This window comes from Triturus cristatus, chromosome 6 (assembly GCF_964204655.1).
Source record: "Triturus cristatus chromosome 6, aTriCri1.1, whole genome shotgun sequence".
In the NCBI taxonomy this organism is placed as follows: domain Eukaryota; kingdom Metazoa; phylum Chordata; class Amphibia; order Caudata; family Salamandridae; genus Triturus; species Triturus cristatus.
The window spans coordinates 620,500,453-620,516,673 of NC_140589.1; the positions used below are offsets into that span (position 1 = coordinate 620,500,453).

General features: G+C 46.5%; 1 protein-coding gene across 4 annotated transcripts in view; it reads left to right on the forward strand.

Moving 5' to 3' along the window:
• Positions 1-16,221, forward strand: part of USP45 (ubiquitin specific peptidase 45) — a 1,582,349-nt gene that overhangs the window by 613,484 nt on the left and 952,644 nt on the right. For all 4 annotated transcript variants that reach the window (XM_085611114.1, XM_085611117.1, XM_085611116.1 and 1 more), the window contains exon 8: positions 64-194. In XM_085611114.1, coding sequence (XP_085467240.1) covers positions 64-194 — 131 coding nt within the window. The remainder of the gene's footprint in view (positions 1-63; positions 195-16,221) is intronic.

Genomic DNA, 16,221 nt, shown 5'->3' on the forward strand with positions numbered 1-16,221 from the left:
ACAATCATGCACCCATTTTCACTGTATTTGTTTCTCTTACATGCATTTTAATTTCCATTGTAGGATCTGCTGGTGGTGAACCTTTCTGGTCCTGGACCTCTTACATCGGCCATGGTTTCATTTCTGCACAGCATGAAGGATTCCGGAAAAGGACCTCTGTCTCCAAAAGTGCTATTTAGCCAGCTGTGCCAGAAGTAAGGTTTGCTTGTTTAACACATTCTAAAATTTTGTAATCAAGAACTAATCTCATAAGATCAGTTCTTGTTGTGATTGGCATCTATCTTTAAACATGCTTTGCTATAACTGTAATAATAACTGTAATAACTTATGTTCATTCAATAAAATAGTTTGGAGGAAGAAGGTGGAGGTCTTATGCAGGTCTAAGGAATATGTTTTTAGAGATTAATAGTTACATTTTATTTTGGCCAGCTGTGTTCAGTTTAGTTGCACAGAACAACAGCTACAGGTCCCTGACAGACTGAGCATTGGGACTTGATCCCCATCTTTGCCCCCTATGCTGCTGCTGGGATCTCCAGGGATCAGTCCAAGGGGCCTCAGAGCAGCCTAGGAAGGGGTGTCCTTTAGACTCCAACCAGTCATACCGTCTCTACTGACCCAAAAGAAATGCAAACCCTGCCCCTCCGTGATGTGCAACTTTGCAGGAAACATTAGCGTGTAGTTGATGTTGAGCTGCTACAACTGCCACTTCACCTCCAAAAACGACTCCCGCTATTTCTGTACCTTAGCAGTGTAGTCCAGGTAAATGTTAACTGCCCCCCCGTCCAACTGCCAAGGGTCATGGGTCTGAGCCACATTAAGAATGTGGTCCCTGAAACTGAGGCACCGCACCACCCTTGCTCACAGATATGCTACGGGTGGCGGAGGGCCCCCAGGGACCCTGTGTGCCCTCTCCACCATAAACAGACCAGTCTCCGATCCGCAAGGATCCTCTCTAGATGCCCTCCAGCCAGCCACAACACACACTACAAGGAAAGTATGGGGTGTCCTCCATCACACTCGCTACACCGTTGATGCCATCTGTCTCTCCCCCACTGCCACTGACCACCGACTGGTGCCGTCCCACAGGCTGCATGCCTCAGCACTCTCAGGAGCATGCGCAGCATTCCAGTCCCCCCATCAGCAGCCACTTCCCTGGCCACCACCCCAGGGGAAACGCGCAAAGGGAGCACACCAGCTCCCTCTGAGGCACCCCAGCTACCATTGCAGAGCACGAGCACCCCGCCTCACTCACCAAGGGGTCCCCAACCGAGGATCCCGTGCCTCCATCACCGCCACTGGCTGCGGGACACGGCTGTCACCTCCAGCCCCAGGAAGGGCCTGATAACAGGTCTAAAGCCCCCCTGGACCTCCACCCACCTGCCCAAATTCGGCTCCAAAACTCACAACCTCCAGGTCTCCATGGCTAATGCGAGGCTGCGCCTCTTTCACCACCGCTATCCAGGACCGAAACCGGTCCCAGGATGCTTGTTTCCGGTCCAGAGAAGACATGGCTTGGCAGTTCGGGCTGAACTGTTCCCATGAGGCACAGGTTCATACTGATTTGCATATGGCCATGTCTGAACTGGGGTGGTGGAGTGAGCTAAAGAATGATGATGGATTAAACCCAGATCAGTTGACTGGGGGTGAGTGTTTGATTTGCTCAAACGCTCTGTCCAACATCCCCTTTGGTATCGCACAGGACCCGGCCAGCACCTCTTGTCCCAGGGAGGCCTAACTCGAAGTCCAAGACCCCCCTGTACCTCTAGGCTGGGTTGGCCTCCACTCCTGCTGGTGCCACAGATTACTCGAGGCCCCCATGGCCCAAATCTGGCTCGGAAACTCACAGCTGCAGTTTCCTGGTCACCCGAGCTAATGTGAGGCCGTGCTGCCAGCCGCCAAGCTCATGTATGGGCAAGTGAGACCCGGGGCCGTCCGAGTGCCGGAACCAGTCTCCGGTCATCTAGGGTTCCACCACCAGCTCCCAGGCCCCTCTGGCCACAAATACCTGCAGGAAAAGTATCTTCATGGGCCGGCCATGCCGGAGCTCTGATTTATTTAACCAGCTCCATGAGCTTTTCACCCATGCCCACTGACTATGAGGAATCCTTGAATGGGCATGGCGGTTGCTCTCAGTGGGGGATTGGGTAATGACTGTAGCAGTCAACCAGAGGGCCAGAACCAATAAATACAACCACAGAACAGTCATAATGTATGGCATAGCAAAAGCACAGCAGAAGAAATTGTCCATCGGTGTGAGGCTGTTCGGGAGGCTAAGTGAGTGTACCAGTGGTAAAGCCATAATAGAGGATCCATCTAGATGTGACAATAGCATAGCATTTGGATGAGGTCCAAAAGTAAGGCCTACCCATATGGGAATTAGAACCCATTTCTGATAACTAGAAAGTGTGACACACTTGGGTGCAGCATCAGTGCAGTAAGCATATATAGTCCTCCAAGCAGCAACAAGAGCTCAAGCAGGCATGAAAGTGCAATAGTGTGACGATAATACTATTTGGCTTCTACAAACATGACATAAGCACAGCCAAATAGCAATCACATTGCCAAATCCAGACAGATGCATCATAAGCACAACAAAAGAAAAACAACCATTTGAAAAGCCAATAGATCTTGCCTTTTGGACCTATTGGCTTTGCCAGTGGTTTTATCCATGCTGCACCGCATCCGTGTTCCTGTGCAGCATGACTAATAAACAGGGGAAAAACCCTATATGGTTGGCTGCATCATTTTGCACTTTGTAGGTGTATGAACCTAGTATGCATACATTTTTTTATTTCTTTATTGCCATTTTAATAATACATGACATTGTACAGTAGGCATTAAGTGACAGATAGTACAGATTGATTTTAGATTGTCCAGTTTGTTCCCGTTTGGGAACTTAATGTGTAATACAGGACATGATTGCATCACATTTGTATTTTGTAGGCGCCAAGTAATGTGGGGGGTGGAAAGACCTCTTGTTAATCGGCTGCACCCCCTATGTCTCTCAAAGGGGCTCTAGTTTATTATATTCGACCTGTTTCTCGTGTCATAGTTGCGCCGTGTATACCATGATTCTTACTCTCTGGGGCCTACTGACTGATAGGGAGTGTCGTCGTAATCAGCAGCGACTCCATGCGACAGACATGTCGTAAATATCACTAAATTAACAAGTTAATAAAAAAAGAGAAACAGTCTCAAACAGTGCATGTGGTGCCCATATTTCTGGCAGGTTTTGTTGTAGGGCTGGTTAGGCCAGTGCACTCTACAAGTCATGTCAAATCTAACCTTTATAACTGATGAGCTGGCCCAAGTGTCCTTATTCTGATACTTGTATTATTATTATTGGGGAGGGGTGGGAGGTGACCGGGAATCAGCATTTTGGGTGTCCCTTTGGCGACCATGTATCGCCTCCTCACCGCTTCAGTGCCCTCAATTTCTCACTCCGTGGATTGCCCACTTTCCTCGTCTTAGTTATTAGGCCAGCTCGGGTGGTCCCAGTTAAACAATGTATCCCTCCAGGCTTCAGCGATTGGGCGCTTGCACAGACCCCCCAGCTCCTCTCTACTCAGCGCTCTACCCTCTGCAGTAGCCCACCTAGATACCTCTTGAATCCATGTGTTAATCTGCGGTCCCATGGTTGATTTCCATGTTATTGCGATTCGCCTCTTGGCCAGTGCGGCCCCAGTCCCTTCCTCTCCCCCGGTAAACAAAAAGAAAAGAATTCAAGTATCATTTGTAACTATGCATGCTAGGTTAGTTCTATGCGAAGTATGGAGCTAGTTTGGCCCCCCCACCTGGTTACACTGTACAACAAGACTCTCCGACTAGGACGCCTACCGTCCTCTACGCGGTCCGCACTGGTGATCCCACTCCCTAAGACTACGGGCCATGATCCATGGGTGAAAGACTTTAGGCCCCTGTCTATGCTTAACACTGACTTTAAATGACTAAGTAAGATACTCGCAATTCGACTACTCCCACATATGAAGCACTTGTTTCACTCCAACCAGAATGGGTTCCTCCTCTCCCGTAACACATCGTACAATCTACGCAGACTATACTCAGTGCTCTACCACTCCGATGCCAGTACTTTGTCACAGGCTGCCTTCCTCTCAGTTGACCTGGAGAAGGCGTTTGATACTGTGATTTGGGATTACCTGCTTGAGGTCATGCTGAAAATGGGGTTCGGGGAGGGCTGGTTGAAGTGGGTTTGGTTGTTAAACACTCTCCCCACGGCGAGAGTTAAGACGGGCAAGACTATTTCCCCACAATACATGATATCACGTGGTACCTGCCAGGGATGCACTCTGTCCCTACTCTTGTTTGCACTGGCGGTGGAACCACTTGCTGAGCTCTTTCGCCGGGGTGGAGAGAGCCTGGAACTGACACTGAATGATTTGGTGATTTATTTGGGAGATGCCGTGAGGAGGGCGGGAACTGCCTTCGGACTGTTGGAGGACTTTGGGTCACTTTCGGGCCTTCGGGTTAACCAGCACAACACACATCTGTTCCCTGTGGATGGGCCCTCCCCTAGACCATGGGAGCTCCCTGCAGAATACAATTGGACCCCCAGTACTTTAAAATATTTGGGCATCCGAATATTTCACTCGTTGGAAGACATGAAGGAGGGCAATCTGGGCGGAGCCCTCAGTTCGCTCCGCTCTAGCGTTGCCTTTTGGTGCTCATTGCGACTACCGCTGATGGCTAGAGTCTCGCTGACCAAAATGGTCTTGCTGCCTGGCCTTCTGTACTTCTTCACTAATCTACCGGTGTTGATGCCTGGTGGTTTAGGCCACTGGATGCACTGGTACGAGAAGTCATCTGGGCAGACGGAAGACGCAGAGTATCACTGCGGACTCTGCAGCACCTCATGAGAGAGGAGGACTTGGAGTGCCAGACTTTGAATATTGCCAGCTGGCCGCACAGCTGCAGTAGGTGGCTCAATGGCTGAATGGGGTGAACCAGGACGGGACTTATCTGACGGAGCCAGGGCAGCACCCACGCCTATTGCTGGCCAAGCTGCTAAACCAGGCCACTAGGGTCCCATACACTTGGATGCTACAGTCCACAGCTCTACAGTGTTGGAAAAGGTGTATGACAAGGCTCCCGGGCACTCTGAGATATACGCTGCAGGGGTGTGGAATTTAATCAAATATCTACATGTCCGAGGGGCAGGTTTCTTCATAAATCTACTTATCCTGTAACAAAATCCACTTGTCCCTTTGGTGCCATGTAGTGCGGTGACAAATTACGGCAGCAATGTCTTTATATAAGAGCTCTGATATAGCCTCTCTGATTATGCCAGGGCTCATACCATAGTAGTGTTTGAATATTGGCAATCCCCTTATGTTGCCACATTTCCGCAGATCTACATACTGGGGCTGAAGGTAGTGGTAAGCAATAGTTCCAGAGAAAGAATGCCCTTTTGAGTCTATGTAAACCTACTAACTTGCATGTTTTGAGGGTTATCAACAACTCTTCTCTCATCTTTTCCCATACAGAGAAACTTGGAAATTTACTCCCGACAATGGCAGACGTAAATCTTCTTCCAGAGTTGGGAAAAAAGTGGTTGGAGGGAAAGTGAACTTGAAAACACTCCGATTTTCGCATGAGCAAATCTACACATGCACATTGCTCATGCTAAAATGCAGTTATAAAATATTTGCTAGGAGTACTATTTCTTGTCCTACTTCTGTAAATTCTTGGGAATTCACGGAAGCCGTATAGCTCCACCTAATGCAAGGACATATACCATGGGTGCACCTTTAAGACTTTCTTTGATAAATGGGCCCCTAAGTTGGTCTGGCATTGACCGTGACCTTCTGTGTTTATTAAAATGCATTTTTTTTTCTCTCTCTCTCTTCCCCCCTTCCCTCAAATGATGTGCAAACAAACAGTCCCATAATCCAATAGGTGTTCAATCAGGTCAGCCTTGCCATCATAGTCCTTCACCTCTGTCACCTTTTTTGTCAGGCGAGTCGCACCCTAGCTCATTCCTTATGAATCCTGTTTTCTATTCTCTGCCCTGAGAACGAGAGTGAGGATATCAACCAACTAGAACATCCACAAGGAAAATATATATAATAACATTTTGTTGCTTAATAGCAAATCTACACAGTACACAGGATATGCATAACCAAACTCTGTTGAGTTATCAACATTTCACAAGATTACAACCAAAGAAATTCAAATATTTACCTACTAGTCATGGGGAAGGTTTCCTGGATAATTACTCCGTGGCTGGGATAATCCTTGCCTCCGAGTTCTTAATTGAATTGAAACTTTCTGTTACGATAGCTAGGAACTTTCTTATTCTATGTCAGGATGGGAGTCGAGGATTATGCTAGTTTGAAACTTACTTACCACCAAATGAGCCATATCAAACACTGGCTTAAAGTAGAACCTTTTAAAAGTTGAGTCAAAAAACCAGTGGGCCGTGTTCATGATATCTTCCAGACAGGCACGCAAAGTGAACGCTTTAGAGGCCATCAAATCATGAGTGGCGTGCACACCAAAGGTGTTAAGACCCACTCCTGGTTCCTGCATCACCCAATGTACCCACTGGGCTATGGTCGAGTAGGGAACCGCTTTATGCTGCTTCTTGAGAGTGATTGGGAGCTGTCTCTCACCCAGGGGCCGAAAGTCCGCTGACATCTCCTTGTATGCCTTAAGGCATCAGATCACGCACAGCCTAGTAGAATCCAGGAACGCCGAGTATTCTATAACTCTGGTATGACATTTTATATGCCTGCTCAGTGTAAATGACACTCCAGAGGGAGAGAAGGATCTTCCCATAATTTCTGGGGCTCGAACATCTGACACCCTCTTGCATGATACCATTCAGAACAACATCGCCAACTTCTCTGTGAGTTCTTTACTTGAGAAGAACCTATTAGGTTTCCATGTCAGAAAACGGTTTAAAACCTTGTTGACATCCCAAAGAGCTGAGCAACACGGCCCTGGAGGCAAGGATAGCATAATCCAACGTAGGAGTCTACACACACAAACGGCTGTTTCCCTATCGAGGACCCTTCCACTGGCAGGTGACCTGCCGAGATAGCTGAACGGAAGTTGTTAATTGATCGGTATGCCATACCTTTCTGCGCTAAGTTGGTCAACAAATTCAAAACTTGCACTACCTCACCAACGACACCATCTCTTCCAAGCCAATCCGTATTGTTTGATGGTGCCGTCTGACCATGCCTTCGACAGGAGGGCCTCAGTCTACTCCGGAAGTCCCGGGAGCGACCATCGTCCTGTGTACCCTCCACGCCACGAGGTGAAGTTACCCTTCCAACACCATTGGATGTGGAGTTCGATCTGGATTGAGGACGAGAGTCAGGAATAGGGGGAGAGGGATTTGAAAATCCCAAGAAAGTTCCAGAAGAAACAAAACCCAGACTTGAGATTTCAAAATCAGGATGATAAACACTACTACCGGCTGCTGGCGTATGATCTGGGCCTTGACCCTGGTAATCATCACGAATGGGGGAAACACATAGCCCTCTCCAGCTCCCAGTCCAGAAAGGCGTTTATGGCGGCAGCCTAAGAATCTGGCCTATAACTGAAGAACCTGGGCCCCTGATAATCTAATCTGGAGGTGAACTGATCCACTGAAAACAGACCCCATTGGTCTTGGAGGTTGACAAAGACCTGAAGTCCCAGAAATGCTGGGATTGCTAGTCTGCCACTAATGTTGTCCTTCCCCGGGAGGTATTGACTGATATCTGATGGTCCAGGCAAAGCTGCAAAAATTGGTCACGATATCCGAGAGGACCTTGGACCGAGTACCCCCCCAGGTGATTAATGTACCAGACAGCTGAGATGTTGTCTATCTTTAAGAGGATGCAGAATTGGATCCTGTCTCACGTCCAACTGCGGACTGCAAAGGACCCTGTCAGCAGTTCCAAACAGTTGATGTGTGACCTCTGTTCTTGAGGAAACCCCAACCCTCCTGTTGAAAACTCTCCACATTGTGAGCCCCAGATGTATCTTCTAGCGTCTGACTCTATAATGAGATCTGGAGCCGAGCCAAATTGTTCTGCCATTCTTTGCTTCCAAATGTGAAAGCCACTAGAGAATCTCTTCGCGTGTGTCCTCCGAAAGGACCACCGACTGAGAAAAATAGAGTCCCTTGCGCAAGTGTGTCGCCTTTAAGCGCTGAAGTGCAGGCAGTCTGCGGCAAGGACACTCTCTGTCTGGTTAGCATTCGCCACAACTCATGTCTCATCTTGGCCACCTTCCTCAAAGGGAGGCTTCACATAGCCTCTGTGGAATCTATGATGCAACCCAAAAAAAACTGCTCTTTGCGCTGGAGTCAGAAGGGATTTTCTTTTGTTTATGACAAAGCAGAGTTTTGCGAGCGGGAGACTGCTATTTGCTGTTGGGATGACAACTGGTGGGTATCTTCCGCCAGGAAAAGCATCTTGTCCAAATAAATAATGAGGTGTGTCCCCTGCACCCTGAGGTGCTCTCTGGTCTGAGGTCCTTTGTGAAACACCACAGAGCGAAGGAGAGACCAAAGGGCAGGGTTGTGAACTGAAACAACTGGCACCAGAAGAACTGGCAGGTGGAATAACCATGACAGTTGGGTAAGCATCCTTCAGGTCCAGGTGGACTATCCAATCTCCGGGGTCTAAGACATCGCGAAGGTGGTGGACCCCCTCCGTTTTGAAATAGTGATAAACCATCCACTCGTTTAATTCGTGTAAATTGATAACCGGTCTCTGCCCCCCATCAGCCTTGTCAACCTGGGAAATATTGCTTATGAAGCCTTGTGGAAGGGGGATGGTAGGAAAAATAGCTCCCCTGTCGAGCAGCGAGGTAACCTCTGCACCCATCAGATCCGCCTCATGTTGTGAGAATTGCAGCGGCCTGAGGTCCGTAACCTGACTGGGTATTCCGCAAAATGAATGATACATGAAACACATGATTCATGAAACACATGAATCCTTTGCAGGACCCACTCACCACTTGTAATTGACTTCCAAGCGTGGAAAATAATTTGCCAGACGGCCCCCTACTTGTACAAGGGAAGAAGGGTGCACTCACCGGAATTAGTCAGAGTTGAATCCCTTATGTCCTCGGAATCGCTGTCCATGGGTCTGGTACACGTTACCTCAGCGGTCGTGGTATAGCCCGCATCTGGAGACTTGCCATCTTTGGGGATTCTGGTATGAGTATTGGCCGGCCGAGCGGCTCCTGCCTCGACTGGCCCTCGGAAAACCAGCGAGGAAAAAATTATTTTTACTGAGGGTTGAGCCTTATCTAGAGAAGTAAATGTATTCACAAATTTCCCTAACTCTTTAATAAACGGCTCACCAAAAAGCCCCCCTTTGCGCTACTGCTCCTGCCTCTGAGTCTGCCAAATCCCTCAACTTGGGGTCCACCTTAATGAGGAAAGAGCACCTCCGCTGGGTGGACAGAGCGCAATTGGCATTGCCCTTGGTGACGAAAACATGTTGCACCCACCCGGAGAGGACTTCCAGGGATATCAGAGATCCCGAAACCTTGGCGTCCTCTGCCATGTCTAGAATCCTGGTTAAAGGACGTGGTGGGTCCAGGAGCTTATTCTGGCATGCCCACCAGGACCTGCTGATGTCCTTTTTGGGATCTCTGATGAGCTTGGCCAAAAAGGTGGTCATTCTGGGGTTCAGCTCTGGTGTCATGGCTACCTTGCCATCTAAAGATGGGCGAGGGCATTCTGCTTTTAGGCATTTACGTGCCTCTTTCCCCAGTGGGGTTCTGATCCGCCCTGCCACATAAATTGCTACCTTGGTAGAGGGTGCCCACTCGGAGGAATGGGGATGTATGAGTTCCGCAGGGTCCAGCATGCCCGAAGAATCGTTATGGGGTAGGGGCCAGTGGCTAGGGGTGTAGGAGAAGGACGCCACGGACAGGAAGGTTCAGCCTCGTTGTCAGTGTTCCTGTGTGCATCATCATCTGGGGGAGCGGTTGAGGTTGGATCTGGTACTCCCTTTGTGGGATACCCTGGTACCGGGGGAGACTGGGACCGGTACAAGAAAGCCTCCCTGGGGCACGCAAAGGCATCATGGTCTACCCTGCCTCCTGTGGGAGCTTGGCTAGTACGGGGTCGGTTTCAAGGGGCTGGTTTGGGGAAGCAGGGTCAGGAGTTGCTGAACTCTGGGTTTTGGCCAGTTTTGTGCATTCACGTGCAATTTACTATGATAAGCGCTGTTCCATGGGTGCCATGGCTTCTTCCAATGCCCGATATATCAAGGCATCAACAGCGTCATAAAATTCATCATCCCAAGGAAGAGCACCCAAGGGATCCTCCTCATACTGGGCATCTCCCTCTAGTTCCATGGTGACTGTCCAGGTGGGAGGTAACAGAGATAGGTAATGATAGTGGAGTTTCAACTAATAGCCTAGCGCAGCGTGATGTTGAGCGCCTAGAAAATAGGGCTCAACGCAAAGCGCTAACAGGCTAGAGCGGTCGACCTCGAAGCTGGGGAACCGGGTTTGAGTCTCGGTAGAGACGCTCAACATCCCGTGATTCTGGGCAAATCGCGTAATCTCCCCGCGCGTAACAAAAATGAATGTGTCCATCTGTAACGAAACTGGTGCTCATGTAAAGCGCTGGGGGGCACAGCCGTTCTTGGGGTCTAAGCACCAAGGACACCCCTCCCACCCCCACGGTATTATTGTCAATCTGAGGTGAAGAACAAGCCGCCTGGGAGCATGTCCCTTTCCAGGCAGCATGTCCCTTTCCAGGCTTCACAGCCTGCTGCACAGCAATACAGACCCCAGTGGGGTGTAAGTTAACACTCACTACTAGCCCTTGTGATGGGCGTCAAATCTGTTGAAAGGTCAGGCTTACAAGCCTGTACAGACCCCAGCCGGGACTTCACTCTCCAGGGGCAGGGAAAGGCTGAGGCAGGTTGCACACAAATTTGGCTCCCTTCTACTGACAGGAATTCCAAAATCGCATGTCGTAAACCATAGAAAACTGCACTACCACAGCTCCACCTAGTGGAGTGATGACCCCCTCCCGCACTCTCCTGCACTCTGCCACTACCAGGTAAATTAAATTCAGTCATGTAGGAGCGCAAAGAGAGCCCGCGACGCATAATAAGCGTGCACACGGATTTAAAACTACTACAAAGAATGCACCATGCACGGAGAGAAAAGTAAAGGCACATATCTGGGCTGCGAGTAGCGACAAAAGAGAAAGTGGTGACAGAGGTGAAGGACTATGACGGAAATGCTGACCACCTCTAATTGGACACCTATTGGATTATGGGACTGTTTGCAGATTCGTTTGATTTACCATTCCCAGTATCCCATGGGAAATATGGTTCGATTTAAGAAGTAAAAAGGGCTGCTGTTAAATAAAGTGGAGAAAGTTAAAGCATAATCCTCGCCTCTGGTCCTGAAAAAATTGCAGTTAAGGCCCTAGATGTCATGGCTTAAAACCGATGGATGCATGGGCGAGCAAGTGAAAGGGCGAATCTGTATGAAACTTTAAATGCACTGAGAGCAGCTCAAAGGAAAAGGGTGCTGCTGAAAGTAGAACTTTTATAATGTTTAGGGAAAAATTTGCTGGGAAAAGTGGGAAAACAGCGAATGAAGAAATGTATGCACTCTAATAGATGGCTTTTGGAAAAAGTAAAAAAGGTTCCCGAGAAGCAGACTTTTTGAAGGATAAAAGGAGCCAATCAGAGATACGGCACAAAGGTAATGCTCCACGGGAGGGACAAAGACTAGATAAGCATGCTAAATCATATAAAACCATTGAATAGAAAGCAAGAAAATAAGAGTGAGATAACAAAATCCCATGGAAAGCAATGGGTGGAGTTTTTATTAGGTCGGCTATCAACATTTCCCCAATAAGTCTTTTGTAAACAGACAGCTGTGCTCTCTGACAGGTTTCAACCAAACAGTCACCTTCTGAGGTCCATGCAGATGTGATATGAATGGGACTTCAGAGCAGCCTTAATCCGAGGTCTTCCTACACACAACTTGAGCTCAACCACAGAATAATCACCACAGAAGATCCACCTAGAAGCAACAAGGGTGCATCAGCAGAACCAAGCACATGCAAAGGTGACATTAGCTGTGGGAGTGGTGAGGGAACAAAAACAGAGCAGCCAACCAACCAGTTAAAGCACTCACACAGCAGGAATACATTCACAATATATGACCCACACATATGGAACCCAAGTTACAACAACACTGATCAGGGCTGTCCGTGTGTAGAGCCCATTTGGTTGACTCCAACCAGAAGAGTATTTTTCCCTCCCTCATGTTAAAGGTTGATTGGCTTAGCATTCTGCCTCGGTTGGAGTAATTGCACTGCAATGGATGAAGCACCGTTTTATATCTCCAAAGAGTTTTGTTTTATTTTTTCACTGCAGCAGACTTTATAATATTTTAATCAGGACTCAAATGGCAAGCTAGTCCTTTTGGCTTTGCCAGTGCTTGTTTCTCTAGCGCCCATAAAATATGGCCAATTCCATATTGTTTTGACATAGGTTTGAGTATTATGTTTTCTCTGCATGAAATGCTGATGGCATACCCGCAACTCGAGCTTAAAATTCTCAACTCGTGAAAGCAGCCTCGCGTGCACTCGGAGCTCACCCAGGGAGGCTTCGGAACAAATGGGCGGAATCTTCGAGAATCCTTTGCAGTCGCTCACGTGGAATCCGAAAAATGTGACCTATATTTTCTTTCAGCGCGATTCCAAGCTGCCCCCCCCTCACCCCCCACCACCCGTGACAGATCCGGTCCTTGCGAGTATGAAAGTAGAACATATTTAATGGTATTCTTGAAAAATGTAGTTGAGTATGGTAATAGTGACGCCTACTGTTATAGCTATATGTGCAAGCACCATTTGGAAATATTCGTGTGGGAAGATGAGCGTGTCTTGGCCCACATCACCGGTGATTGGATGTGCTTTCTCCAGGTAGCTTCGTAGCGCATTGTGTCTAAAAGTGCATTATTTACATCAGGTAACTGACGTCTCGTATGGTGAGCCAGAACTCAAGATTAGAAGTGACATATTGAGGGCAGTGTTTTGGCCTTCGTAAATAATGACTGTACGCTAGCATCTGAGTGATGGGCATTATTACTCACAATTGAGTTGTGATCATTAAGTCATTTAAACCATTATGCAAAGACCTGCAGGGTGGACTCCTTCGTATGGGAACTTTAAGCTGTCACATCTGTTCATCTGACCGCGTGCCGCGGCTGCAGTGGCTTCATTTTAATGATGAAAGAGAATTCTAGCTAATCGTGTGCCTACAGGCTTTGTACTTGCAACCTGAAGTAGGGGGCACACATAGGTGTGCTCGCACTGCTCCCCAGAGGTATATGCTTGGTCGCTTTCACCATGCTTTTTAATGATTTTTTTTTGTTTATACAAATGTGATCCTGAGCCTGGTAGCAGCTGCTCTGCTTAGTAAGTAGAGTTGTTGGTTCTTGAATCTTCATTCTGATGTATTATTTTATTGGTAATTCATTTTGAAGTTGTCTGTACTATCTACAGAGAAGGATTACAAAATAAAAGTAAAAAAAACAAGCATTGGCACAGCTAATAGGTTTGGTGTTCAACACATTTGGCTTTGCATTGGTACTATTTTGATAGTTTATGTGAGATAATATAAAAATCATACAATTCTCAATATAGCTACGATCTTAGTCGAATTGGTGTAATGAATCGACAAAATCTCTGAAATATTGAAAAAAATGTGATTGGCGGATATGGACTCCTTTAGCCATTGAGACCACTTATCAACCCAGAGAATTCTATCATCAATTTTGATTTGACCTAATTCAGCGTATAACATGGAAATACAGGTTAGCTTTGTTCCTAAGACCATTTTATCAATGGTGTGTAAGTATAAAAGAAAAGTAGATTTGTAGTTTTAGAGAAAATGTCTGATCTTTAAGTATTTGGAAAAAAACGTTTGTATGAAAATTAAATTCCCTCTGACATTGCTGAAATTTTAAGTGTGAAGTTTGAGAAAAAGTGTTGAAATTATCTTATCACTTGATGTAAACATTTTATCAAAAATGTTATCATGAAACAAACTTGGTGATTCAAAGTTGTCTTTCAATGTAATAAGTGCATGGAAATAGGGAATTTGGCAAAACTATGCTATCTTGCCCTAGATTTTGCATGAATGTAGCAATGTCTTAAACTTCCCTTTTTTGAAAAATGTTTGATTGCCAAGTTTTGTAGGTAGCCTTTGCATACAGTCATTCAACAAGTGTTAGGTCCATTTGTCCCCGGGTGTGTCAAGAGTGAAGAATTTTTATATGATTGCAAAAACACACCCAATAATACAATCTCCAGTCAGGAGCCTTCCATCCACCTCTAGCTGTTGGAAACATGAGGGATTTTAAGATTCTGCGGGTAGATTTTCCTTGCCATATTAATTAACATATTAAAGTCTCAAAGTTTTTTTAATATACTTTATTTAAAATGTCATGACTATAAGCAAACAAGGCCCTCAAGGTCAGATCACATAAAGAACAGATACAGGTAATATCACACCCTAGTATCCTTTGGCAACACTTGCAATATTACCATCTCACTCAAACATACATAGAAGGCTACAAAGAAGGATAAGATTGTCTTAACATGGCTGATATTGAACAGATCCTATAGCCCTATCACATCACAGTAATCATGAATTTTCCATCTTAAAAAAAATAAAACCACCCTCTCGTGGGAGCTGTAGCGCCTTTTGAATTCACAAAAGGTTCCAGCATATCGTGTCTCATATTGGTCATATATTACCCAGCTTGTACTGTTATTTGTATTGCCTTTTACCTTGTTGTGTAAATAAATAGCTTCTGATAGGACCCCAGAAGTCTCAAGGTCTGGACTGTGGGCCTGCAGCAGGGCAAAGTCTGATCCCCATATTTTACAAGTTGCAGCGTTCCTCAAGCATTCCGTTGTTGTGGCAAAGGGCCTTTCATCCAGGTTTTCAGTGTGCAGTGCTTTGCAAGGAGGATTAGTATTGCCGCGAGTTGCATCGTCCTTTGGGGGAACATGCTTGTCATATTTTAGTAATCGTAGTTTGGGGAAGGACTCTATAGGGTTCTCCCCCCCCCACTATGCCAAGAATTTGCACAACTTCCTGCCAGTATGCGAACACATGCAGGCAGTCCCACACCAGGTTGAAGAAGCCTGCTGAGGTGCATCCGCTAAATGCAGCCTGCCGTTTGTTCTGGGTGAATTTTATGTATAAAAAACCTGTAGAACTAGAGTCTATTTGATGAATTTAAAATGGATTCATTTATGTCTATGATTAATCGATACCCTCTTAGTTTGTGGACAACAAGGTTTCCACACTGCTGGAACATTTTAGTCTCCAAGGGTCACCCCCCATCTACCCAACGTCTTCGGTGCCGTTGAGACAATGGTCTCAGTTAATAAACTATATAATCCTGAAATCCAGCCTCCGTTCTGTGGGTGTTTAAGCATCTGTTTGAGCTGGAAAAAAATCTAGGGCTCAGTTGGAAAGGAGGGCCAGCCAGCCTGGGCATCCTACCTAAGTTGAAAATACTGAAAAACACCAATGGACGACAGTGTTCTTTCCTCGCAAAACTGATCCATCTTTGTAAACTGGTTAGTGTCAAAATGTTCGCCCACTTTCAAGAAGCCTGCCTTCTCGAGTCTAACTTCAACTCCCATTTTAAATGTTGGAGGAAGTGCTGGATTATCAACTAGTGAAATCTCTGGGTCGTAAATCTGAGTGAGATCGCAGCATTTTAGCACAAGTTCATGCAGTGCACAGTCTATATCAGCTGTGTGGGATGGGGCAATGGTGTTGCCAAGTTAGTTTTTAATGTTCCTACATCTAACTGGTCTCTATCGGCAGGTGTGGTTGTTTGCATTGTGGATCCAGCAGGTAAAACGCATAATGTGATTGCACAGGATCGTAATGACACAAGATTCCACATTTTTAAGAAGCTGTTTGGTATGTAGTGCAGTAGTACATGGAAAAGAAACAAAACATAGGGAGAAGCACATCTTAAATAGATTAATACAGCCAACCAGTGATATGGGAAGTTGTTTCCAATGGTTTAACTGAAATCTAACAGTAAGGAACAGGTGATATAATAGTCCCTAGATATCGGGCGGATTAAACAATTTGCAAGTCTATGGATATAGCACCACCAGTTGCATTGATCTGGGTTTTAGTAGTTTTAAATGTATAGCCTGATATTAAACCACATTCTTCTGAGATT